This window comes from Podarcis tiliguerta (genome assembly GCF_965153285.1).
Source record: "Podarcis tiliguerta genome assembly, chromosome: 7".
NCBI lineage: Eukaryota > Metazoa > Chordata > Lepidosauria > Squamata > Lacertidae > Podarcis > Podarcis tiliguerta.
The window spans coordinates 33379905-33405888 of record NC_139540.1 but is presented as its reverse complement, the minus strand read 5'-3'; the positions used below and the strand labels follow the sequence as shown (position 1 = coordinate 33405888).

Sequence of the window (25984 nt, the reverse complement as noted above, 5' to 3'; positions counted from 1 at the left end):
AGGTATCTAGTGATGCATATATATACATAGACAGTCTTTTCTTTCTTCCAGGGGCATTAGAAGAGTCCAGTGTAACTCTATTATTCCAAGCTTGCATTTAATATTTCAGCTAAGATCAGACAGTCTCCCTTGCTGTTGAACTTTCAGTGCCTACTGACGATTTTTTATAGTTAGTTTTAAACTATTTCCCCTTCATTGTATTTGTTGAGCTTGATGTGTATCGTTAAGAGACAATTGCCATTAACCATTATATAAACGTTCCAGGGAGAGAATGAATATAAAAAAGCAGCTAAAGCATCATTTTCCCTATCTAGGACGCAGCAGCTTTTAATGCTCCCCTTTTACGTCCCCGTGTTGTTGGCGAATGGGTTGGCCGTGAAGAGAATGATGCAGACCCATTGGCTGCCGAAATGCTGCAGCCTCCAATACCAAGAAGCAAAATGGAACAATGGGATAGCGAAGATAGCAGCAGTCCTGGAGGAAGGTAAACTTTGCTGCTCTTATCAAGAACTTGAACATCTAAAATTGTCCCCTTATTGGTTATCTTAATACAACAACCTGAGTTTAGCCTCTCTAGCTACATAAATTAGACTAGCATCTGCATGAAATGGCGGGTTGCATGAGGGTCAATAAAACTTACGTTTTATAATGAGCTCTATGTAAGGCAGTTTGCCACATGCACTAAAATTAGGTCAGTAAAATATTTCACTTTACGTATTTTGTTTGGAATTATGTAGAAGAACGAAGATAGCAATATTATCTACATATAGTTCAAATCAGGTACCTATTTAGACCTGCACAGGTGTCTTTGTATAGCAACTGATTAAATGCATGTCATCTCAGAGTAACAGATCTGTTTCCAGGAGTTAATTCAATTTAATTAATTATTAAAGTATTAATTAATTACAGTGTTTACATGATTCCAACATATAATACCATCTGATTAGATGGTTATTTAATTCAACTTAATTATTTAGCCTTGAGTTTAGTAACTCTACTACTTGCAAATAATCTTTCTTTCAAGCACTAATAAAGTGCTAATTTATTAACATTGTCAGATCATTTTAAATGTTAAGTGAGATGGAGAATGTTTTTACATCAGTTTTAACAGTACATTATTGGGAGCTTAAAAGGCAATTTGGTGGTTTGTCAGGAGTGGGAGCTGAAGGGCTGTTGAAAACACAGCTGTAGTGAAAAATATGAATGTTCATTTTATTAACTCCTTAGGAATACTGTGTACAACAATTTGGATGTGCAGAACCTTCTCTGCCTCAGTGGGTTGTCATTTGCTATGATTTGAATGTGGCTGAAACTTTGTATTAGCATAGTGGTATCTGCTGAAGGTGCAAATATTGGGTTCTGGGGAAGAATAGTAAATAGCTGGCCTCCTAAGACTATATTTAGGGCAAAATGAATATATGACCACAAATAGTTTCTTAAAGAAGAGTTGTGTGATGATGCAAGAATGAAATAGACTGAAGCTATTATTCCTAGCAATGTTTTACTTTTTCTATTTTATCTGCTAACATGGGTTTGCATTCCTGAAACACTTTAAATCAGCCTTTCTCAACCTTGAGTCCCCATATGTTATTGGACTACAACTCCTATCATGCCTAGCTAGTGGGGCCAGGGGTTGGGAACGATGGGAGCTGTAGTTCAAGAACATTTGGAGAAGCCACCCAGAATGTCTGGGGCAACCCAGTCAGATGGGTGGCATATGAATTATTATTATTATTATTATTATTATTATTATTATTATTATTATTTGAATTTATGGAATAAATATGAAATTATGGATTGGAATTATGCTTGTGGTTCCCAGCAATGTGGACATAGCAGCCTGCCTGCAAGTCAGCTCCTTCATTAGTATTATCTTATGTTGGCCACGGTAAATTGTTTTAGTAAGATCAAATTATGAATTCTCCCGAGATGTCAATGGACACCCCTAGGTGCTTTCATGGAGAGACTGACAAATCAAAGAGGCAATTCTTTTTCTTCTAGTTTAAAGATGGAACCAAAGACTAAAGGACTGAAACATCAGCAGCAGCAACATAAGAAACTACTTGCTGCCATGCTCTCCCAGGATTCGTTTGATTCTGTACAAAGCACAGCTCCATCAGTAACAGAAGAAGATATTGACAATGAAGATGATGCAATGGAACTGCTCGGTAATTTAAAAGCTTAATTCACTCACGGAGCGAGTTCAAATGTGGTTTTGCCATTGCTGCATTTACTCTGCCCCTCCTGTAGTATAATGATTGACACCTATTGCACAAAATCCAGTGTCACCTTATGACTTTCTTCATAAGGCTGTATCACATATGGGGACATGACTACATGCTTTGTGTTCTTGGAAAAATCCCAAAAAACAAGACAGGAAATTACTGCCCTCAGCCTCTTTAGATGATGTCATAACATTCATTTTTTAAATGTTGGGGCTGTTTCAAATAGATGGGCCGAAAGGATAGACTTAAGCAAAGTAACCCAAAAAAGAATCGAGAGCCTTCTTTCACCTCTGTCATTACTAACTGTGCTGCCTTCCATCATTAGGAAGTCACCCATTTTCCTACAATGTCGCACTAATTTTAGCCCTTCCCTTACTCGTTCAAATGATTTGTTTCCACGCTGTCAGCTGCTTGCCTGGCCTTGGCTGCTGCTAAAAGAATATGGTGCTCTGTTAGTCTTCCTAAAGGCAATATTATAACAATATGCATTTGGTTAAATTAATGTGCATTCCTCCCCCTGTGGTTTCATTTATACAGTTTAACTGGAATGTCTCGCACAATTTTTTAATAATGTTAGATTATACAAGTTAGTGAACAACGTATGTAGCCATAGCTGAAGAATCTCTTAGAAGTGCAGGAAATTGCATTATTCTAAGACTTATTGTTCTTCTATCCCAGTATTTTCTGCTCCACTAGTTGAGACCACTAGGGAGTCATGGTTTGATCCAAGGTGGGTCACAACAGGAGCACTAGCACCATGCAGATATATGGTAATAGATTAAGAAATAGATCCCCCAAATGCTGGTTTGAATTAAAAGTGGGTCCTGAACCTGAAAACGTTGAAGACTGCCAATCTACTCTGATTTGCAGCAACTTTCCAAAGCCTCAGTAGATGTCTCTTGCATCACCTCCTACCTTATCCTTTTTATTTAAAGATGGTTGACAATTGAATCTGGTCCATCTGCATGTAAACACACGTGCTTTGTCACTGAGCTATGGTACCTTCTCATTTCTTTAATGCTGTTCTTTTTTTAAAGTATTGGTAATAGTTTGGGTTTCTTTCTATCCCCTCTTTTATTTTAGTTTAGTTGTTGGAAGTGTGCATTTTAAATATGTTCAGAAGATATATTCAAGTTTATTTATGCCATGGTTTTAATTAGCACATTATAATGAGTTTTAGTAATTGCTGTATTTGTGGCACATTGATGCCAGATTTAATGGGAGACATCACTTAAGTCCTTTTTTCTGTGTAATGTGGAAGCTGCTAGTTTAGACCACAAACTGAAGTATTTTTTTTTTTTAAAGGCCTTTCCCCCTTCTCATATACAGTGGTACCTCGGGTTAAGTACTTAATTCGTTCTGGAGATCCGTTCTTAACCTGAAACTGTTCTTCACCTGAAGCACCACTTTAGCTAATGGGGCCTCCTGCTGCCGCTGCGCTGCTGGAGCACAATTTTTGTTCTCATCCTGAAGCAAAGTTCTTAACCCGAGGTACTATTTCTGGGTTAGCAGAGTCAGTAACCTGAAGCGTATGTAACCTGAAGCATATGTAACCCGAGGTACCACTGTACTGTTGTTGGAGCCTGTGTGCCACAGTGGTTAGATTTTTAGAGTGTTAGACTAGAATAGGGCAGGCCTGTATTCAAATTATCATTCAGCCATTTAAACCTACTGGGTGACGTTGGGTTAGTCAGTCTCTCTCAGTTTATCCCTACCTCACAAAGGTTGCTCTAAGGAGGGGGGGGGAGGTAGGAGGGGGTGAGGAGAGAACTAAACTGAAGTTACTGAAGGAATGACAGGATTAAATGAAGGAATGAAGGAATGGATGAATGAAATAATGGTTTGTGTTTATACAGAATACAATTTTACGGTTAACCAATTAAGCAGTAATCAGAATCACTGGCCTTTTGAGAGATTGATCACTTCATTGATTCCTCCATGTCCAGTTCCTCCAACTTAATAAGTGTTCTGTACTCTTGTGTAGAAAGGATACATAAAAAAAGGTTAAGGCTGTTATCCTACATACACTTTTAAAAAAGATAAGCTTCTTGAACACACTGGGCTTTACTTCCAGCAAATGTGTACAGAGTTTTGCTCTAAGGTTGCGGTCCTGCGAGCATTTATCTAGAAGTAAATCCCACGGATCTCAGAACAGAAGGACTTACTTCTATGCGAAATTGTATAGGATTTTGTCGCATATTAGCAATTTGTCTTATTCGTGCACAAAATCCATGGAGATAAGCCTAATTAGAAAAAACAGCCTATTATATTCAAGAGCAAGTGGCCCGAGGGAAGAGGGAGTTGTAAAGCTGCAACATAATCAGATATTCAGGAATTCACGTGAATATGAATGTTGAACTAGCAAACTCAGTATTTAAATTAGATTATTAGAACTGGCATTGACGACTGAAAATCTGTATTTTTAGCAAAATATGCTTAAAGGTAACAAGACTCTGCTTATAATTACTATTCATGAATTACTATAAGCTGAGTTGTTGTGTACCTAGGATCAGACTATTTCCATCACAACATACAAAAAAGGCAGCGGGGAAGGCTGGGGGGCCAAAATTCCAGATCTATTCCAGATCTCATGAAAAGGTTTCCCCTTCTGGATTTCTGCTATGTTGTTGTTGTTTAGTTGTTTAGTCGTGTCCGACTCTTTGTGACCCCGTGGACCAGAGCATGCCAGGCACTTCTGTCTTCCACTGCCTCCCGCAGTTTGGTCAAACTCATGCTGGTAGCTTCGAGAGCACTATCCAACCATCTCATCCTCTGTCATCCCCTTCTCCTTGTGCCTTCCATCTTTCCCAACCTCAGGGTCTTTTCCAGGGAGTCTTCTCTTCTCATGAGGTGGCCAAAGTACTGGAGCCTCAGCTTCACGATCTGTCCCTCCAGTGAGCACCCAGGGCTGATTTCCTTAAGAATGGATAGGTTTGATCCTCTTCCAGTCCATGGGACTCTCAAGAGTCTATTTCTGCTATAAGCACCTGTTAAAAGCACAGGAATACTGCCAGCCTCAAGTCAGAATGGCACGGTGTGTAAGTCTAATATTTTCTAGTTATGTCTATTAGGTAGTAATGCATTACTTGTCCCACCCCCCCACCCACAAAAGGGGAAGCTGGAGATAGAACAGTATCTGACCAGAGAAGCACCAGCTATCGCAACCTGATCCCACTGCCCCCCTGGGGACAGCTGTGGGCTCTATGACCCTCCCCCACCCCACCCTCCATAAAGGACAGCAGCAAGTCCTATACCAAAAAGCTATCTGTTCTTTGTTCATACTCATTTGCTGTTAGCCACGTTTATTTCTGATTTTCATGTGTGTTTTCTGCCATTCTGTTCCATATGTCTGGATTAAACCTCTTAAAATTCCTTTAAAAACCCCATTTTGCCCATAAATCCTTTGCCAAACCATCACCACCTTGTCTATTCTGGGCATTTTGCTACCTGTTCTTCCTACCCACTCACCCACTCCTTACATCTCTTCTATCAATCCCTATCTTTTAGTGTTGCCATTCCCATCTGAATGTAAGACCAGCTTTCATGTTATGATTGTCGCAAGAAGACTGCTCTTAATTGCTCCAAATGTACATTGATTTATCATGTACCAACAATGCTAGGTGCTGTGCATAATATAGAGCCCAGAGGTAACATGGTGCTTGCCCAGGTGGTTTAAAATCCAGATGCTGTCCTCTCTATTGGAGTGTGGCGACAAAGAGTAAATTTCCACTGAACAGAAAATATCCTCATTTCCCCTAAGTTCAACACACCGCAGATGTTTCTCTAATTCCACAGTGAATGGCTAAGACCTGGCAGCTATAAATCACAGCAGACAATCTGCTGCCACTTCTGAAAATTCTCACTGAAGCAGAAGCTTTATAGAAATGAATGGGGCTTGTGCCAGTGTAGCACTTTGAGGATCACTGTTTTAGTAAGGCAGACTCTATAATAATGCTGGAAACAGAGTTTTCAGTTACCTTAATGTGAGTTTTGGCTGTAGTTGGTTCTGATATATTTACATTTCTAAAGTAAGCCCTATTTCAAAATGCTTATGAAGGTTGCATTTGGGACTAATCCCTGAAAACAAATGGAGCCCATTTTCCAGAATACAAATTGGATTAAAAATGCCCTTCGCATTCTTGAATTAGATTGAATTCTGAGTAGTCCAGTTCTGTTACAGTGAAGTTTTACTGAGATAATTCACATTGGCGGCATGCCTGTTGCCAATGGCGTACAGTTGGTCACAGAGATGACTCCTCCTATTGGATCTGACAGGAAATTTCCAGAAAACCTTTCACCTGTTTTCCAGGGGGAGGCGTCATCCTTGTCCTTGCTTCTGACATTTGCCTCAGTCAGTGCTTCTGTCATTTTGTGGCAAGCAGCCTTTGTGGGGTGGATTTGCAGAGGCTGGGGTTCATCCTCTGCTTCCTTGGGCCACAGCTGAGACTTGGCTGGAGCAGGCGGCTTCCACAGCTGCACAAAAGTGGGTGGGATTGCCATTTTGTCCCTCAGCAGACATGGCCACATTTAACCACAAAACTCCTTTTGTTGTTCAGCTTGTCTCACAACCCTTTGGAATCATGAGAGATTACTCTGCTGATCCCAAATTCCTTGATCCTTAAACTTGGAGGCATTTTAAAAGCGATTGTTGTTCCCTGATCAGGCCAGTGGAATTGACACAGGTCAGAGATGAATGTTGCTTTGGTGGTTTTCCTCCTCTTCTGATAGTTAGGTCTGGCTTTTTCTGTGGCCTGCCCAGCGGGACTCTCCAGTTTGCCAGTGCAATTGTGCACAGGAATGAGGCATGTTTGACTGTTTGACCATAGTGGTTCCTGTCACTGTGGCACTGTCTTGCAGTTTCTCCTTTGCTAAATGTTCAGAAGAAGAAGAAGAAGAAGAAGAGTTTGGATTTGATATCCCGCTTTATCACTCCCCTTCAGGAGTCTCAAAGCGGCTAACATTCTCCTTTCCCTTCCTCCCCCACAACAAACACTCTGTGAGGTGAGTGGGGCTGAGAGACTTCAGAGCAGTGTGACTGGCCCAAGGTCACCCAGCAGCTGCATGTGGAGGAGTGGGGAAGCGAACCCAGTTCACCAGATTACGAGTCCACTGCTCTTAACCACCACACCACACTGGCTCTACGGTTTTAGAATCTCCCAGGTTCTTTTCCTAGGTGTGCACCTGCACATCTTCAGAGATCCAGGAGGCAATCTCACAGATCCTTCTCATCTGACAGCTCTGTGATACTTCTTTCTCTCCCCCCCCTCCTCCAGGGGACCTCCTGCAAAGAGTCCAGGGGGACCTGTGCCTCCAACCACTGTTCTAATACAATTGCCTGGTGGTTTCCCATCCACCTCCTGCTCAGTAGTCCACTGAGGCAGGCCAAGGGCTTCCAGCAGCTGATCTGGTCACTATCTCTGTCCAGCAAACAGAGAACTTGAGTGCAGCAGGTCATTCTACAGTGAATTAGGTGGGGGTTCGCTCACTCTGAACATACTGTTCCGCAGATTAGTGGGTAGAAGGGGCAATTGCTGTGGGAAGAACTACAAAAAGACCACAAATTAACCCAGTTGTGTGTTTTTTAAATTATTATTATTCTGGGGAGGAAGCCACCCCCCAGAAGTTGCTGTTATTGTCTTCTGTAGCATGGGCTAAAAAGGCCTTTTCTTCCATGACATCTAAGCCCACTATTGTGCCCCTTTCTCTTGGTTTTCAACATTGCATGGAAGGCTGAATGGAAACATCACAATAATACTAAAATGGTGCCCCAAGTGACAAAGAAACATTATAGTTTCTCTAAAGAAATGCAACAGCTGTGCTTGTCTCTAGTGAGTCCACTGGTGGTGACTTTAGTCTCTCCTGTGGTTATGCTTTCAGAATAATTACTGGAATTTATCAGCTTTTCAGAAGGTTTCTTCTATTGCAATATTTTTCAGAGAATGAGGATTAAATAATTTTTATGGTTATAGGTTGTTCATACCTTGCAATATATTTGTCTTTTCTTTATAGCAAGTGACCTATATGTTAACCTGTAAAGACACTGTGTCCTTTAGAAAAATTAAGATCAGTAGCAACTTTTGTTCCTTAAATGTCCTGGGGAAATAGGCAGCAATCCTACAGATGTCTACAGCAAAGTAAGCTGGTTCAATGTGACTTACTCCCAGGTAAATGTGACACTTGCATCCTTGTTTGTTTATTTATTTATATTGACTGTTGTTCACTATTCTTATTTTGAAATATTTTATACTGAATCAAGTGTCTTAATACTATTATAGGCTAACATTTTGTTATAGAAGCATTATTTCCAGCATTTGGTTGTTGCCACTTGAGGGCACTAATGTATTTTCTTTATGGATCCAGTAATCTTAACCAAACTTAAATGTGTGAAAAGGATCTTACTAAAAATGAGTTCTGTGCAAGATATATAAAATATAGCTCCTTGAACAAAAAGCTGTGTTGGATTATTTAAACAAAAACACTTCCAAGCCTGGGAAGAATAACCAGAATGTGTATCTTTCAGCACAATTACTTTACTTTACTTTTTTAATATAATTTTTCCAGTTTATTAACTATTTAACTTTTCTCAAAAATTGGAGTGCATCATAACAAAAAGTATATTTAAAAATGTAAAAGTGCAGTGCAAAAACAAAGAATAAATATACAATGCAATTAAATATTCAGATTCAAATTTACTTTGTAAAACTAGCTTGTCTGTGTGAACAGAAATAGTTTAAATCATGATTTTGTCATGTGGGGCTGTATGTGTTTATATAGTTATTAATCACAGTAGAATTGCAGCTGTTAATGTTATTGTTAGTTCTGCAAAAATGGACAAATAAGCTCCCTTTAAGTATCTGTTTCCTTGATGCTACTACACACTGATAATTGTGAAGTTTCATTTTAATATTCTTGTCCTCGTTCCTTTTAAGTTTAACATTTTATTTAGTCAGTTCACAGCAGGCAGATCCAAAAATATACAGAGCTCATCCTGATTCATAAATTAAGTCTTTACTAACTACATGGATATATCTGCACCTGTGTTCTTGGCTCATTTCCTTGACATTTGCCCCTCACAGTCATGAAACAAATCTATGCATCTTTCCAATACATAAATGGTTTATTCATCCTTTGAATTTGCTAGGATGACCTTGATGTAAGTTTGTAAATTAGCCAAGTTAGCTTTTGCTTTAAAAAATGAAGAGACAGAATTAATTCACTGGCCTTGTTTATATGTCGTGATAAGCTATTTTGCTCCTCCGTATTTGTTTCTGCAATGTGTTCAGCTACGTCCAAGTTTGGTTTAGTGTATTCTGTGAATCCAGGTTCGTGGTTACCTTCCCTACAGGCTAACCATGAGCTGCAACCAAAGTTTTTTTTCCTAGTTACTGCTTGTGGTTAGCATTGAGAAAGTTTAACCACGAGTCTGGGTTTGGATGACATACTAAGCCAGTGTTTTTTACAACAGTAGAAAAAGACTGAGGAACCTGGCTTAGTGCAAAGCAGGCCAGTGGCTAGACCAAAACACACACAGATGTAATGGTTCTTAGGGTGCAAGATGCACTTTATTTCCCTCTTGAATTAATATTAACATGTATGGAAAGCTCAGCTAGATGTATTCCGAGGTTCCACTGTATATCCATTTCTATTTTCTTCATAAAGGCATTTTCTTATTTTCAATTTGGTCCTTCCGAAATGTTCTGCAATATTTAAAACCACCAGCAACATAGTGGCTGAGATCTAGCGAATTGCACAAGTAATTCTGCGTGCCCAAGGAGGTTATTAACTTTCCTTTCTTGAGCACAATCACCCCATGCAACATAACAAACCACTTTCAAAACTGAAAACATTTTCAAAAGCCATTTGTGATGAGGCATAGGAATCTACTGTTCAGTTATGTCCTCCTCACTCCCCCGGGTCCCCCTCCCCAAAAAGACCCCTGTATGCATATCTAAGTTATTGAGCTTATCTAAGGCAACCCTTTGGCTCCTAGGCTTGGACTACCTTAAAATATTAGTTTAAGATTTATAAAGTACACCTCTATATAACTCCTAAGTTAATAGCATGAAATCATTTAAGACAATCCTCAGTATTGTTCAGTATAAATTACTGTTGATGTTACAGATGGTTACTGTTTGATTAATTTCATGATTTGCCCTACCTTACTATTTTTAGAGTGGAAATGGCATGCATCAGCAGACTTTTGGCAAACTAGCAAAAGTTGACGCAACAAGAAACTAGTTGAGTAAACTATGAGGACATAAAGAAATACGAGCGAGGCATTCAAGGCTAGGCCAAAATTTGATTTAACGCTATATAAACAGCTACACTATATAGCCATGTGTCTGAAAAAAAATCGGCTACCTCAACAATATGCCAGCGGTAATGAATTCAGTGTTTGTTTACCGGCAACAATTTCTTAAAATATGGTAGTTGAATATGACACACAGATTCCCCCTTTCCCTCCTACACACAAAGCAAGCACAAATGTGTTTACAGTGGAGTTTTATTGAAGAAACATATGACAAACAATCTCCTGTGAACTTTGGCTGGTTTTTCAGAAACCAGTATAATTTACAAAACAGGCATGCTTTTTGCCAACCCCAAAATCATGCCTCTAAAAATAATATTGCACAGATCTACATACCCTTCTGAGTGTATACCCTTTCCTCCTATAATGCTTTGTTAGGATGTGCTAGATCAGGGATAGGGAACCTCAGTCCCCCAGCAACCGAATGGTGATAACAGAGGCATGGATACAGCTCCATGCTTGGTCAAGCTCTTTCAAGGGAGTGATAATTAATGGCCTTCTGACTGGAATGTGTTAGTTCAGTGTTCAGAGTTTGGAGTTCAGAGTTCTGTGTGTCAGTGTAGGAGTTGTGACTCGTGTCAGAGAGAGCTAGCGAAAGATCCATGTTCTGTTCCTGTAAATAGTCCACTGTATATAATAAACACCTAACTACAAGTTCCTGATTCCTGCTTCATCTATCCTGTCTGCAGCCAAGTCGCCAATTGCTTCCGTAGATTCTGCGTTTACTCTGCTAGGTCTGGCTAAGGTCCTGCAGCTAGTCGGAAAGTTGCGAAACACCAATAGGTTTTGCCAATAGGCTTCTCCACCTGGGCTGTCCCCAGGTTACACCTCACCCCTGCCCTGCTTTGCAGCCTCCTTAAGTTCTTGCTTGTCTTGAATGTATCCTTTAACTCTGTTAAAGCTTCTTGCTTGCCTTGGCAAAGAATAGAGAAGGATGTGTGGATAAATTAGCATTTGCTGTTCCATCCATTTTGCTTCTGGCCTTGCCCTCTACTGGCATCTGTCCTCTGGAATGTTGCCTCGACCAGAAGATAAATACAAAGGAGAGAAAGACAGAAGAGTACTTGGAGAATCTGCAACCTTTAACCTGGCAGAGAGCCCTTCAAATGCCTTGTACCCCCGAATCATCTACCAGCATGTATGCATGTAGGAGTTGAGTGCCTTTGTGACAACCCCCACATACATATTTTCACTACTGTCCATACATTACGTTATTTCCTTCACCCACATAGATCTGCATTATTGCTTACCCTGGCTTTGACTGGTGGGTGGGTGGAGGGCATTCCATGCTTGTGGTTTTAAAGATTCCCTGCCAAGCTGATCCTTGTTAAATAATTGTCTTTCACAACAGGCTGACAAACTAATGGTGAATGGGAATTTTAAATTTATTTTTACTTTATTACCTTTTCCTCTCACCTTCCCTGGAAAGAGCTCAAGGCAGTGTGCATGGTTACTTCTCCCGTTTTATCCTTGCAACAACCCTGTGAAGTTTTTGGTACAGAGAGAAAGTGACTGGCCCAAGGTCACCCAGTAAGCTTCATGGCTGAATCTGCAATTTATGTGTTTCTAAAGCAAATATGTTGCTGCAAATATTTACTTAGTGATATACTTGCTTCTTCTTCTTTTAATTTGCAGAGGATCTTGATGATTTAAGAATGGAAGGGGTAACCAGTGTCATTTCTTCTGGGAGCAAATTTAACCAAACCCGAAGTACACATACAGCTGAACCACAAGCCAAGGTCACCTTGAACATCTGTGCTAGGTGTGCCAGGTAAATAATAAGATTTTTCTTTCTTTCTTTGTGCTTCCCCAGGGCCAAATGCTTATTGCAGATTGGAATTTGCAACAATTTTGCCCAGCTATCTAAAAGAAAGGACAGGATACATTTTTTTATCTTAAAGTTGGATAGATGAACTGTTCTTTTTATCCCTGACTTTCAGTGACATTAGAAATTAATTCAAGAATCCTAAATTCTAGACACAGGAGAAGCCACAGCTGCTGGCTCCAGCTTTGAGAAACAGTGGTGTCTGGTGTTTTGTTGAAAGAGGAGGCTTTCTTAATTAAAATTAAATATTGAGTGGAATCTTTATCAGGTCTTAGGACTTGGCAAGTTCATAAGGAAGAGTTGGGGTTGAATAGAGCCTTTGGCAAGCCGGAGATCTTTCCCTCTTAGCATGGACTATTAACACATGTTTCTGTCTACCACTTGACTTGACTTGATGATTTGAACAGGATTGCTCAAGTTACTTTTGCACATGACACCATTCGCACCAACAAATGCCAAATTGTTTCACATACTTATCAGTTTTCTTTCTCTGAATTTGATTAGTTACCTGAATTTCTTATTTTCAGTTTTCTTTCTCTGAATTTGATTAGTTACCTGAATTTCTGTGGCTTTTCAAAGATGATCCAGGGTATTTATGGCTTCAAAATGCACCTGTGTAAATTAAGATTCAGTTGCATGTGTGTTTGGGGGGAGTTTCATACAGTTGCCTTTTAACACTTCAAAATTCTATCCTTCTGGAAGGAACCTAATCAATATGGAATCTTTCTGGCTTTGGAAATTATTATTTTTTTCATCTACAGTATGAGAGCAAAAAAAGCAAAGCAGCCAAAACAGCTAAGAAGGCAATAATAACTGCGAGCCCTTTGATTTTTTTTTTTTAATGAAGACTCGTTTTTGAAAAGGAATTTCACCTGACAAAACTAGCCAAACTCAATAATTTAAGTGATTAGCAAGAACATTATTTGTGGGGGGTGGGGGGGTGGGACAGTTCTAACTTCTTGACTTCTGCTGCTGGCTATTCTATTGTGGTACTCCATATAAAGTTAAATACCTTTAAATAAAGGGAACCTGTGTTGGCATCAGGATGAAATTTGAGCATGTTCCAGTCCTATTTTTAAACTTCATCCTCTTTGATTTGAGGCTGCCAGTTTTTGACGGATGCCTGCTTGGAGATGCTGATTGAATAACACTTCCAGAAATACCCCCATGCCCTCGCGTGCGGAATCATAATGTAGTGTTGTCATTGTTAGAGAAATCTTCCCCACCATTTAAGATTTAAACCCTGCAATATAAATCAAGATGCGGTTTTAGATCCCTGACCCATAGCTGTCACCGCTGATACTTTAGTCCTCTCTTGATTACACCAAAAGACTATTCTGTCAGTCTTTTGCTAAATCAAATGGAACAAAATGCTCAGCCTCATCTGCCCAAACAACCAAATAGCATGACAAAACCTGACTGCCCTCAGATGACAGAATTATCTATATGTTAAACTCTGAGCTTTGTCTAGCCTTGACTGCTGCCCCAGAATTTGCCCTGATTAAATGAGGTGAGGATTTGTCCTTTTTACAGTGTGGGTGAAGGACTTGACTGCAGAAGAAGCAGAATTTATAAATGAATGAGTACTTGCTCTGTTTATAAACCTTTTTTTGGATCATACGATATATACTCTCCATCCCATTGCACAGTGGCAGAATGTGTATGATGCTACTGTTACCGTATTTTTCGCTGCATAAGACGCACCTTTTTCCTCTTAAAATCTAAGGGGAAATGTCTGTGCGTCTTATGGAGCGAATGTGTGATCCCTGGGGCTGGGGGGAACCTGGGCTTCCCCCGCCATCCCCACAAGTTCAGGGAGCAGCGGGAAGGCTACACGTAGCATTTCCGCTGCTCCCCTACCTGCTCTTTGGGGCTGGCGGTGGGAGAAAGCCAGGCTTCCCCCGCCAGCCCCGCAAAGCTCCTGAGAAGCTCTGGGGTAGCCTGCAAAGCCTCCACAGGGCAGCGGGGAGCCTTCATCCCACTGCCCTGGGGAGGCTTCGCGCAGCTATCCCTGGCTTTTGCGGGAGGTGGGGGAAGGGACAGAGTGAGGCTCTCTCCCCCACCTCCCGCAAAAGCCCCCAAGAGCCGCATATTTTTTTTCTTGAATCCCCCCCCCCCAAAAAGTAGGTGCACCTTATGGTCAGGTGCACCTTATGGAGCGAAAAATACGGTAGGTGGCAATTGCTAGGTGCAATTATCCGATATGGCTTGAAGTACCTTCTGTTCTGTAATCACTGACTCTTTGAGTAATGCAGTGCCCTGAGATCCATATGGCCTGTTTAATAATAATAATAATAATAATTTTTATTTATACCCCGCCCGCCCCAGCCAAGGCCAGGCTCAGAGCGGCTTACAAGCAATAATAAAAACAAGATGTATGATTACAACTTAAAAACAAAAGTAAAATACAACATTAAAATAATGGAACATTAAAATATTAAAATGTAGCCTCATCGCAGGAGGAGAAGGAAAAGAAAAAAGAAAGAGAGGGAGGGAGGGAATCAAATTGGCTCCAAGCCAAAGGCCAGGCGGAACAACTCTGTCTTACAGGCCCTGCGGAAAGAAATCAGATCCTGCAGGGCCCTGGTCTCATGAGGCAGAGCGTTCCACAAGGCCGGAGCCAGAGTTGAAAAGGCCCTGGCTCTGGTTGAAGCCAATCTAACTTCCTTAGGGCCTGGGACCACTAGGGTGTTGTTATTTATGGACCTTGAGGCTCTCCGTGGGGCATACCAGGAGAGGCGGTCCCGTAGGTACGAGGGTCCTAGGCTGTGAAGGGCTTTAAAGGTCAAAAGCAGCACCTTAAATCTCACCCTGTACTCCACCGGGAGCCAGTGCAGCTTGAAAAGCACTGGGTGAATATTCTCCCATGGCAGAGATCCCGTGAGGAGCCTCGCTGCAGCATTCTGTACCCGCTGGAGTTTCTGGGATTACACCCAAACTCTTAACGGAAGGCAATGGCACTAATTGGGCCCCCGCAAGAGAAGGGAGTTGGTCCCTCATCCCCATGCCATCCCGACCTAGCCATAGGACCTCTGTCTTCGAAGGATTTAGTTTCAATCGGCTCCCACGAAACCATCCAGCCACAGCTTCCAAGCATCTGGTCAGTGTGTTCGGGGCGAGTCGGTGTGGCCATCCACCAACAGATAGAGCTGAGTGTCATCAGCATATTGGTGACAGCCCAGCCCAAAGCTCCGGATAATCTGGGCAAGGGGGCGCATAAAAATGTTAAAAAGCATCGGGGAGAGAATTGCGCCCTGCGGCACTCCACACACCAAGGAGTGGCGCGACGACATTTCCCTCCCTAGTGCCACCCTCTGTCCCCGACCAGAGATAAAAGAGCACAACCAGTTACGGGCTATGCCCTGTATCCCCACGTCTGCGAGGCGGTGGTCCAGAAGATCATGATCGACCATGTCAAAGGCTGCTGACAAATCTAAAAGGATCAGCAGTCCTGACCCGCCATCATCAGATGACCTTAACAGATGAGGGATATCTGTTGAATGCAGGCTACAGTGTAAAAGAACATGACACAATGTCATGGGGCTCAAATATCTGAAGGATTCCCTATATCATCCTGCCTGTGCCTTAAGTTTGTTGAATGAGTTTCTTCTCCATGATCCACCATTGGGTGAGCTGCTCCCTGTGGTGTCACAAGAGAGAGCTTTCTTGACAGTGGCACCCTACTTGTGGACTGTCCCCGCCTCAAAACTGTGGATGATGTTGATACTTTTATCAAGTTAAAACATACTTGTTTTGCCCAGGTGTTCTCAGTGGTTAGTTAATTGGCATTTGGGTTAGCCTATCCTGTGTTTTCAGCTGCTCCTATTGGTTAAAATGAATTTTATGGTTTTATTATAGTGTGATAGCTCAGTTGGTTAGAGCATGGTGCTGATAACACCAAGGATACAGGTTTGATCCCTGTATGGGACAGCTGCATATTCCTGCATCGCTGGGGCTTGGACTATATGATCCCCAGGGTCCCTTTCAATTCTATGATTCTATTGTGTATTTTTATATGCTATATCCCATTCTTGTATCTGTATAGATGAAGGGCAGGTTATAAATAACAATTCACAGATAAATCTTAATGTACGTTCTGCAACCAGGTGAGAGGATTTCCATATATCATGACCCTGGATTACCTATAACTATAAAAAAGACATGGAGCAGATTTTTTGTTTTACATTTTTGGAGTATTTAGAAAGTGCTAAGCGAGGTTGTCAATTGGTTTTACTCAGAGAAGATCCACTGAAATTAATGAACATGACTATGTTAGTTTTATTAATTTTGATGGGTCTAGTTGAGTATCGCATACAACATTCTCAAGGTAGGTTACAAGATGATAGGGGAATTTTTTTTATGAATTTGACTTGCATCCTCACTGTAGCAAATCTCTTTCTTGCAGCTCTTGCCAATAGATACTTGGGAATGAAACACTTTTTGTTGAACCCACAAAAGTATGACAATTTCTGCTTGCAACTTTATACAAAAGAATGACTTACGTGTAATTTCAAAATAAATAGAATTCCTTAGATCACACACTGTCACAAATTATATGATCTGAATGAAATTATAAGAAGACTACTATATGTATGCCCAGTTTGTTAGTAAGCTTTGAAAATACTTGGACCTGGAACTAGCTAAATCACACGTTAAAAAAATCAACAACACTAAACATGTTATGGAAATGAGATGTATCCAGTCACAACAAAATTATTGAGATAGCTAGCATGCTGTATAATTTCTCATGCAATCTTTGTAGAAGTACTCCCTGATGCATGTATAATTACCATCACTTGCACCTTGGCTTCATAATAGATGGCTAAATGTCACATAAATCTTTATTGGAAGCCTCCTGGTGACATGAAAATGTGGAGGAATTCATGAGTTCAGTGGATTATGAAGTGAATAAAAGGTTTGTTAATACCTCCTTTACTGGAAAAAAAAAATGTCCTGTTGACTTCTGTGGAGCATACTTCTGAAAAAACAAATAGAGGATTCGCCTGTATGGCCTTAATCCTAAATGTACATCAAATTTAGTGAACACATTTTCAATCAAATGTAGGGTAGACTGTAAAGCTATAAGCACACAGTTACTCACACTTATATCCCGTTTGGTTTCAGTAGTGCTAACTATTTACTGAATTGTGCCTAAATGAAAAATGTGTGCAATAAACCAAGAACTACTATCGTTTTGAATCCCATGCTGCTAAATCAATTTCATGGTGAACTCCCTGTGAATTTCCCCTTTTGAAAGAAATGGCTAAGTCTCATTATTTCCAAAACCCTAGTTTTGTCATGGGAAACAAACAACATAAGACAGGAGATTTATGTTCCAGCTTAACCAAAATCTCATGGGGCATAGAATTTCCCTAGTTGACCACATTTTCCCACTGAGTAAATCCAGAAACAACATTGAAAAAAAGTTGATGTGATAATCAAAACATTCTCTGTTAAAGAGTTATAGGGTCTGTCAAAAGGAATTGCTCTCTATGTGAAGGAAAAGGAGGAATAACTGCAGTCTTAATTGTCCTTCTGTTGCATAATCTATTAAGAGATTATATATTCCTACTGAGTCTGTCTTAAAGTTGTTTTAGTCCTTTAAAAAACAAATGTCTGCAAGTGTTTTCTGTTTGCTTTGACACATGCAATTATTGCTAAGAGGACTATCCAAGAATCCTGTTCGCCTAATTTTGTAAAGAAAGTATCAAAATGCTTGTTCCGTTGACTATTTGGTATTTTTTGGTTTCATGCTTTTAAACCACAACCACACTTTAATATTGACCAACCATGTATGGGACTGTGACTTAACGCACTGTGTATTACACAAATTAAAGGTAAAGGTAAAGGTACTCCTGCCCGTACGGGCCAGTCTTGCCAGACTCTAGGGTTGTGCGCTCATCTCACTCTATAGGCCGGGAGCCAGCGCTGTCCGCAGACACTTCCGGGTCACGTGGCCAGCGTGACAAGCTGCATCTGGAGAGCCAGCGCAGCATACGGAACACCGTTTACCTTCCCGCTATAAAGCGGTACCTATTTATCTACTTGCACTTAGGGGTGCTTTCGAACTTCTAGGTTGGCAGGCGCTGGGACCGAACAACGGGAGCGCACCCCTCCGCGGGGATTCGAACCGCCAGCCATGCGATCGGCAAGTCCTAGGCGCTGAGGTTTTACCCACAGCGCCACCCGCATCCCATTACACAAATAGTATTGTACAAATGTACAATCTATAACATTAGAACTTCATAGATAAAATGGGGAAATTTTCAAGGCAGTATTTCCCCTCTCTTCCATTTATAAGCAATGCATCTGTTTCTGAAGCAGAATCTAATACGTAGTAGTAGTAATTTCATTTATCACCTTCACCCTAAGGTTCCAGGGTGGGTTACAACTCTTCAGCAACCACATTTAATAGCTTTTGAAAATGCAAGAAAAAGCCCTCGCAGAAGAGGTTTCCTCCTGAAAATTTCAATGTATGACATTTCCTCAGGTATTAAAACATTTTAGTCTGATACATTGAAATGTTGTAGGGATTTGGAAACAAAATTGATAGCATAGGTGCCCTTAAATAAATTTTTAAGTACTAAAAATCATCATCATCATCATCATCATCATCATCATCTGTATAGCCAGCCACCCTTTGCCATAAGGTCCCAGGGTTACAACAATTTGACATCCAGCATTAAAAACAGTTTAAAACAAATTGCAAACAAATATGGGCAAGCAGGTGTATTGGTAAATATACTAACTTGGAAACATCTCCAGCTCATTCATATAATGAAACTGAAGAGGATACAGTTTTGAATGAGTTATGTTTTCAATAACAAAGGATGTAAAACTCAGGAAGCAAGACAAGTTTTGAAGTGAGGCATGTTTACACAGGTGTTGCATCAGTTTTTAGCAGTGCGTCTTTACAGTTTGGCGTTATTGATTTGGTTACTGTAGTGGCACAAACAGGAATTTGCTCCATTGCAGTTACATGGGTTTCTTTGCTGTAATTTGGCTCAGTGTGGAATCTGCTTGGTGTTTACATTATTTACTTCATTGAATATTTAGAGGAAACCAGTCGTCTGCTTTCAAAAGTTCTCTTCTGGCTTACGTTAGCATATGCAAGCTTTTTGTGCCTTATATTGCACCCTGGAAATTGTAGTTCCCATCACTAGTCATGACTGTGAGCTGCTCAGAAATTTAACCCATTCCCATGTTTTAGATCTATACATGATACGGCAATCTTAATTATGTATGTTTATATTTTAATGCTTGTGCAATTGTTTATTTCAGTTTTTTGTAAACAGAAGACTATTTTGGTATGAAATGGTATATAAATTAATAAATCATATAAGAAGTTTCCAATAAACTTCTTTATTGTCTCAATTAAAGAGAAATTGCTTACCAAGCAAAAGGCTACTCGATTGTAGAATCATTGAGTTGGAAGGGACTCAAAAGTCCAGTTCCACTGCTAAAGCATCCCTAATAGGTGACAATCATTCCTGTGGCTTAAAAAAACTCTAATGAAGGGGAGTTCAACACCTTCTGCAGCAGTCTTTTCCACTCCTGAACATTCTACTGACAGGAAGCTCTTCCTAATGTTGAGCTGAAATCCCCTCTCTTGTAATATGAACCTCTTGGTACAGGTCTTAGCTGCTGGAGCAAGAGAAAACGAATCTGCTCCATGTGTGTGCAGTAAGTTAGAAGGATGCTAAACAGCAGTTTAGAAAGAAAGAAAATGTTCCTTTTAGAATTTTAAGACAATGTTGATATATTTTTTCATCAGACATGACAGGTCAGACACAGGCTAAATTTAAGAAAAGGTTGAATAGTTCCATTACACAGGACATTAATTCTAATACTAATGCTAGCTATTGGATGGAGGGGAAAACAAGAGAAGAATGTATGGATACTTCCTCTGCATGGTTTTATAACGATGCAGTGGGAAAGAAGAGATGTGTCTCATACAAATGCTGTTTTCTATCTGCCCCCACTTTTCTGGCTTGGAATGCTAAGAAGCAGTCTACTATTATTGGCTTGTTTTAATAGCAGATTACAACTGTCACTGGTTTGTATCAGAAGCAATTTATAAAGGGCTTTCAGTAAGATTTTGTTTACTTTTCACTACTGGTATTTTTCAGAGGAAGCTGAGATTTTGCTTTTGTATCTAAAATAGAAAATGAAACTTATTTTCAAACAACAACAACAAAACCTTAATTCCTTAACCAGGCTTTATATTTGCCTGTAGCAAGTAAGCATGCTTCTCAAGAGAAACATGATCATTTGTATTATTTGACTCCAGTGTTCTTTGGTGGCCTGTCTCTGACTGTTTTTCTGTGAAAAAGCGATAGTTTGTTGTTTGTTTGTTGTTGTTTTTACTAACCCAGACTGCTAACATTAGCTGTGGTAGAAAATACACCCATGCCAAAATTCAGTGCATTTCTAAGTCATTTTATGCCACATGGGTTTTGTTTTTTTGTTTTGTTTTGTTTGTTTGTTTCTAGAAGGGTAATTCCATGTTTATCTATCCTATTCATGTCTACATATATTGTCATTTAACTCAAAGGTAAAGGTTTACAGTATTGCTGATACAGCATTTTGTAACGGTGACATTTGTTAGGCTGAATAACCTATCAAATGAAAGAGAATCTTTAGTCTTCAGTGGAAATTTTGTACCTACATCTGAAACCTAGAAAGGTTAGTACAGGTTGGTAGTCGAATGGCTTGGCTCTCAAACAAATCTGCTCCCGAATGCCACAAACCCAGAAGTGAGTGTTCCGGTTTGCAAATATTTTTCAGAAGCCAAATGTCCAACGTGGCTTCCACAACTACCGATTGAGTGCAGGAAACTCCTGCAGCCAATTGGAAGCTGTGCTTTGGTTTTTGAACCGTTTCGGGAGTCAAATGGACTCCCAGAACAGATTAAATTCGAGAACCAAGGTACCACGGTATTTCATATTAAGATAATATTGAGGTCTTAAAGTTTTATTTGTGCCTATTGCTATAGTATGTGGCCTATAGCACCATTTACTATAGTAAGTGGTCTGTAAATAATAGATGCTCCTTTTTCTAAATAAACTAGAGGGGAATGCATATTTTAAAACCCATTAAAATGTGACAAATCAGACTTCCAAAACTAAACCAACACATATGTATATCCTCCAAAATCTAGGTGACTCATGGCTCATTTACCCAATACAGTTCTTGCATGGCTGAGCATTCCCTAAATATGTGCTTAGCAGCACAATCCCATATATGTCTGTTCAGAAGTAAGCCCTGTTCACTTCAATGAGGCTTACACTCAGGTAGTTTTGTATAAGGTTAATCTAAGTGTCCTATTATAGGCTGGAGCCTACAGAAGTTTGCAGCAAGAGTCCAGGATAGACTGTGGTGGTCAGGACCATGGACAGCACATTGTGGCAGCTGGTTTCAAGGTTAAACTGGATGCAATTTAAGGAAACAGTGCTTGAAATGTTGCTCCACCAATAGTCTAGAATCAACTATGACCTCAAATAGTCCCGCAGGAAGGTGAATGTCTTACAGCGGTGGAGCGGACACTTTCAAGGGAATGAGTCTTTTGAGTCACAGGAGGAAAGTAAGACTACCTCCCCATGCAGCGTGGATGGATACATCACCATTGGAGCTTCCCTTCCATGGGAGCATCCTATAGGCGGGTTGATTCGGAGGCTTTCTCCTCAGAGGGCTCCTAAACCCAGTCTTCCACACCCTTTGTCATTGGATCCCTTCTCTGATAGCATGGGGAGCCTAGTCTAGGGCCATCACATTGCATTAACAAAACTAAAATAAGATAGGCATAAATTTGAAGGGTGTGGTAGAAATAGCTTCAACCTCCATTCTTGAAATTCTGAGGGATTTGCTTTTAGGGCAGAGAATGAGCATTCAGACTACTTCCATGTATAATGTATATTTTCACCCTTCATGTATAATATACATTCACATAGATATGGCCCAGGATCTGTAGGACTATTGAGCTTGGCACTCCTCATGCAAAGCAAGTCTCTCTCCCTTTCTCTCACCAATCTGAGCTCTGCATATTCTCCAAAGGACCTGTCCTGAAGGTAGGGAAACCCTCTAAAGAAGCATTCAGTGCAGTGGGGTGAGCTAGCAGGGGAAAGAAACACCTTTTGGTATACTTAGTAGGTTCCAGTGCTCAAATGGTGACTGATCTGTGACTAGCACTGGTAGGAGTAAAGAGAGTGGAGTCTTGGAAAGGATAGTATGGTTGCTGACAAAAGTGTTTTGTGGTGGTCCTGCAATGGCCAAACCTTTCCCATGCCTACCCTGGTCTGCAGCAAAATCAAGGAAGCCACTTAGTTGGTTTTTTTGCTTTTTATCTTGAGATGTAAGGGATAGCAGGGAATTTGAGGCAGCAATGGTGATGGGATGAGAAAGTAAACATGAATAGATGCAATAGGGTAACTAAAGAGGAGGAGGAGGAGGAGGAGGAGGAGGAGGAGGAGGAGGAAGGGAGCAGTAACTGGTACAATAGGAAAATTACATGTTCCTGAGATCCTAATGCCTGAGACATTGCTATGGGGAAGGGGAGAGGAGCAGAGAGGTGGTGGAAGGAGACATTCTTCTCTGGTTCAAATTAAAACCTGAGCCAGACTTGGAAATACCTGAAGATGGGAATTTTAAATCACAGAAATTCGTATTTCAACTCAAAGGACTACACTAATTGGGGCATCACTAGAATCATGTGTTGTGCTTCTTCATTGATGAATCTTTAAGTCGCTGTTGTTTTTAGTAATCCCTGAATATGTACAGGAATGAGCTCAGCTCACTGAAAACCATTTCAGGAAATACAAAATGAAATTCAGGCTATGTTAACATATTTATGTTTTATGATTATGGGCACTGGGAAAAAAGAAGTTATGTAGATGTTCCAGATGGATCGTGTCTCACATTTCTAAAACTCTGCAAGATGTGGAAACTATTGCCAAACTTTAAATGAACATTCTTTCATATTGTGATAATCTGCTGTAGAATTAGCAACTGACTTCCCTAGAGCTTCAGGCTGTAATGAGTAATTGCTTACAGTTCCCAGATAGTCTTCTATATTAAAAGTTATCGGAAGAGTGAAATGGATGAGGTTTTATCAGAAAGAACACAAAAAAGAAAGCCCATAGTTAATTCCACAAAACAATTGTCTGTTTCCAACTCTGATGACATTTCATGAACATTTTTAGGAGTGGCTGCAGAAAGTAAAACAAGTAATATGATACACTTTTATATACTTGTTGTTCACATAAAACCCTGTTTAAAACTGGAAAGAAAATGTGGCCTTGATACCACCTGTGTGACATAGATAAGGATTCAGTTATTCATTTTACATTTTTATTTTGCCAGGAGCATGTACGTCCCTTGCGGGTCCTTCTGGATCCATTACTGTCACTTGAGACATAAGTGGCCACAGTGGCATTGAGTGCCTTTTGTCAACTTCAACTGATGGCCCCAGATAGTAGCCTACCTATTGTTGTCTGTGTTCTGGTAATTTCTGGGTTAGATTTTTGCAATGCATAATATGTGGGTCTACCTTTGAAGAAGCCTTAGAAGAAGAAGCTGGTATAGCACTCATCAGTCTGATTGCTTGTAAGGATTCCAAGGGGTTGCTCGAGAGCAAGCAGGCAAATGCCTCCCTGCTTGGCTGTGAAGCCTTGCTTTTGATGCCAAAATAAACTTTATCTGTTCAGGTCGCCAGTCTCCTGTGGCTGGCTCATTCACTGGCAGAATCTGTGAGTGGGAGGTCCTTAAACCTTCCCCAGCAAAGTAGTTTCTTGACGCCCAGTCTGAGCCTCCCCTCTCGGCGCGAAAGCTTACTGCGCAAGGAGGGCGTGGGTAACGGAGGACCTCTCTCCTCCCCGCTTTGCCCTGGCAAGGTGTCCCGGCACCGCCTCGCCTCCTCCGAGCCCTGAACCTCCTCTCCACTGGAGGTGTGGTTACTCTCCTCCGCTGAGGAGGAGCTGCTTACCACGCTCTTTGGGGGCTCTCTGTAATCCACCCGGCCTTTCCTCTCTCCCCCCTGAGCCGATGGCAGTTCCCTGACATTGCTGAGGAGGAAAATGGAGGATGGAGTAAGAAGAGGAGCAATATTCAGCTGTTTAAGAGACATGTGCCCAGATATAATTACAGTAGAGCATGGGAACTAGCCATAGGCTTCACTGAAAAGTGGGTTTTGAGAAAGAATAAAGCTGGAGAGGTGAAATCTCTTATCCTGAGGTGGTAGTTCCAAGCATACAGTACAGCAAGGGTGAAATGGTGGGAGCTAGAAGTAGGTGCTTAGAGCTGGAATAATGAAGATCACAGGCAGGGAAATATCAGGATATAAGTGTGGATGTATCAGGTGGATGCAAGGCTATGAATGGTTTTGAAGGTAAGGGCAAGGAGCCTGTGTTGGATTTAGGAAGCCAGCGTAGGGATATAAGGTGGAACATCACACTGGGGTTTAAAATGCTCATTTCCCACTAGTTCCATGCTTACATGGTGGAGCAGTGAGAGTCCAGCAGCAAATTATTTTAGCAGCTGAGTCCTGGATAGGTGTGAAGAGACTAAGGGCAGGGGAGAAATTCTCTTCACCTGGCATTGAAAGGCAAACCTGTCTAATTCACACTTTCCAAAGCAATACAAGAACTAAAACACTGCTTGTTGTTGTTGTTGTTTAGTCGTGTCCGACTCTTCGTGACCCCATGGACCAGAGCACGCCAGGCACTCCTGTCTTCCACTGCCTCCCGCAGTTTAGTCAGACTCATGTTTGTAGCTTCGAGAACACTGTCCAGCCATCTCGTCCTCTGTCGTCCCCTTCTCCTTGTGCTCTCAATCTTTCCCAACATCAGGGCCTTTTCCAGGGAGTCTTCTCTTCTCATGAGGTGGCCAAAGTATTGGAGCCTCAGCTTCAGGATCTGTCCTTCCAGTGAGCACTCAGGGCTGATTTCCTTAAGAACTGATAGGTTTGATCTTCTTGCAGTCCATTGGACTCTCAAGAGTCTCCTCCAGCACCATAATTCAAAAGCATCAAATCTTCGCCTATCAGCCTTCTTTATGGTCCAGCTCTCACTTCCATACATCACTACTGGGAAAACCATGGCTTTAACTATACAAACCTTTGTTGGCAAGGTGATGTCTCTGCTTTTTAAGATGCTATCTAGGTTTGCCATCGCCTTTCTCCCAAGGAGCAGGCGTCTTTTAATTTTGTGACTGCTGTCACCATCTGAAGTGATCACGGAGCCCAAAAAAGTAAAATCTCTCACTGCCTCCATTTCCTCCCCTTCTATTTGCCAGGAGGTGATGGGCCCAGTGGCCATGATCTTCGTTTTTTCGATGTTTTTGGAATTTTGAAATTCACACTTCTCTGAATTTTGCAATACAGTTCTCCAGCCAAGTAATGCATACAAAAATGAAAATAATGTGGTAAATCTTCGTGAATTTGTCGAATCTTCTTTTAAAGCCTCCAACTTGGTTGCTTTACTGAGAGAAAGCAACTCAGGGAAACCTTAACTGACAGCCTTGCCCTTCCCTAGAAGAAGCCAAAGTGAGACAATCTAGTACATAGAACAGAAATTTGCAGAGAGGAGGCAAAGATAAAGCCAAGGCTCTGTGCATGTTCAGGAGTGGATAATA

The 25984-nt window shown here is 40.9% G+C and overlaps 1 protein-coding gene across 6 annotated transcripts in view; it reads left to right on the top strand.

The window, feature by feature from the left end:
- The window catches only part of LOC310682367 (uncharacterized protein C8orf34 homolog), an 86384-nt gene that overhangs the window by 29516 nt on the left and 30884 nt on the right, over window positions 1–25984 (top strand). For all 6 annotated transcript variants that reach the window (XM_083451103.1, XM_083451106.1, XM_083451102.1 and 3 more), the window contains exons 6-8: window positions 315–484; window positions 2002–2168; window positions 12169–12304. In XM_083451103.1, coding sequence (XP_083307229.1) covers window positions 315–484; window positions 2002–2168; window positions 12169–12304 — 473 coding nt within the window. The remainder of the gene's footprint in view (window positions 1–314; window positions 485–2001; window positions 2169–12168; window positions 12305–25984) is intronic.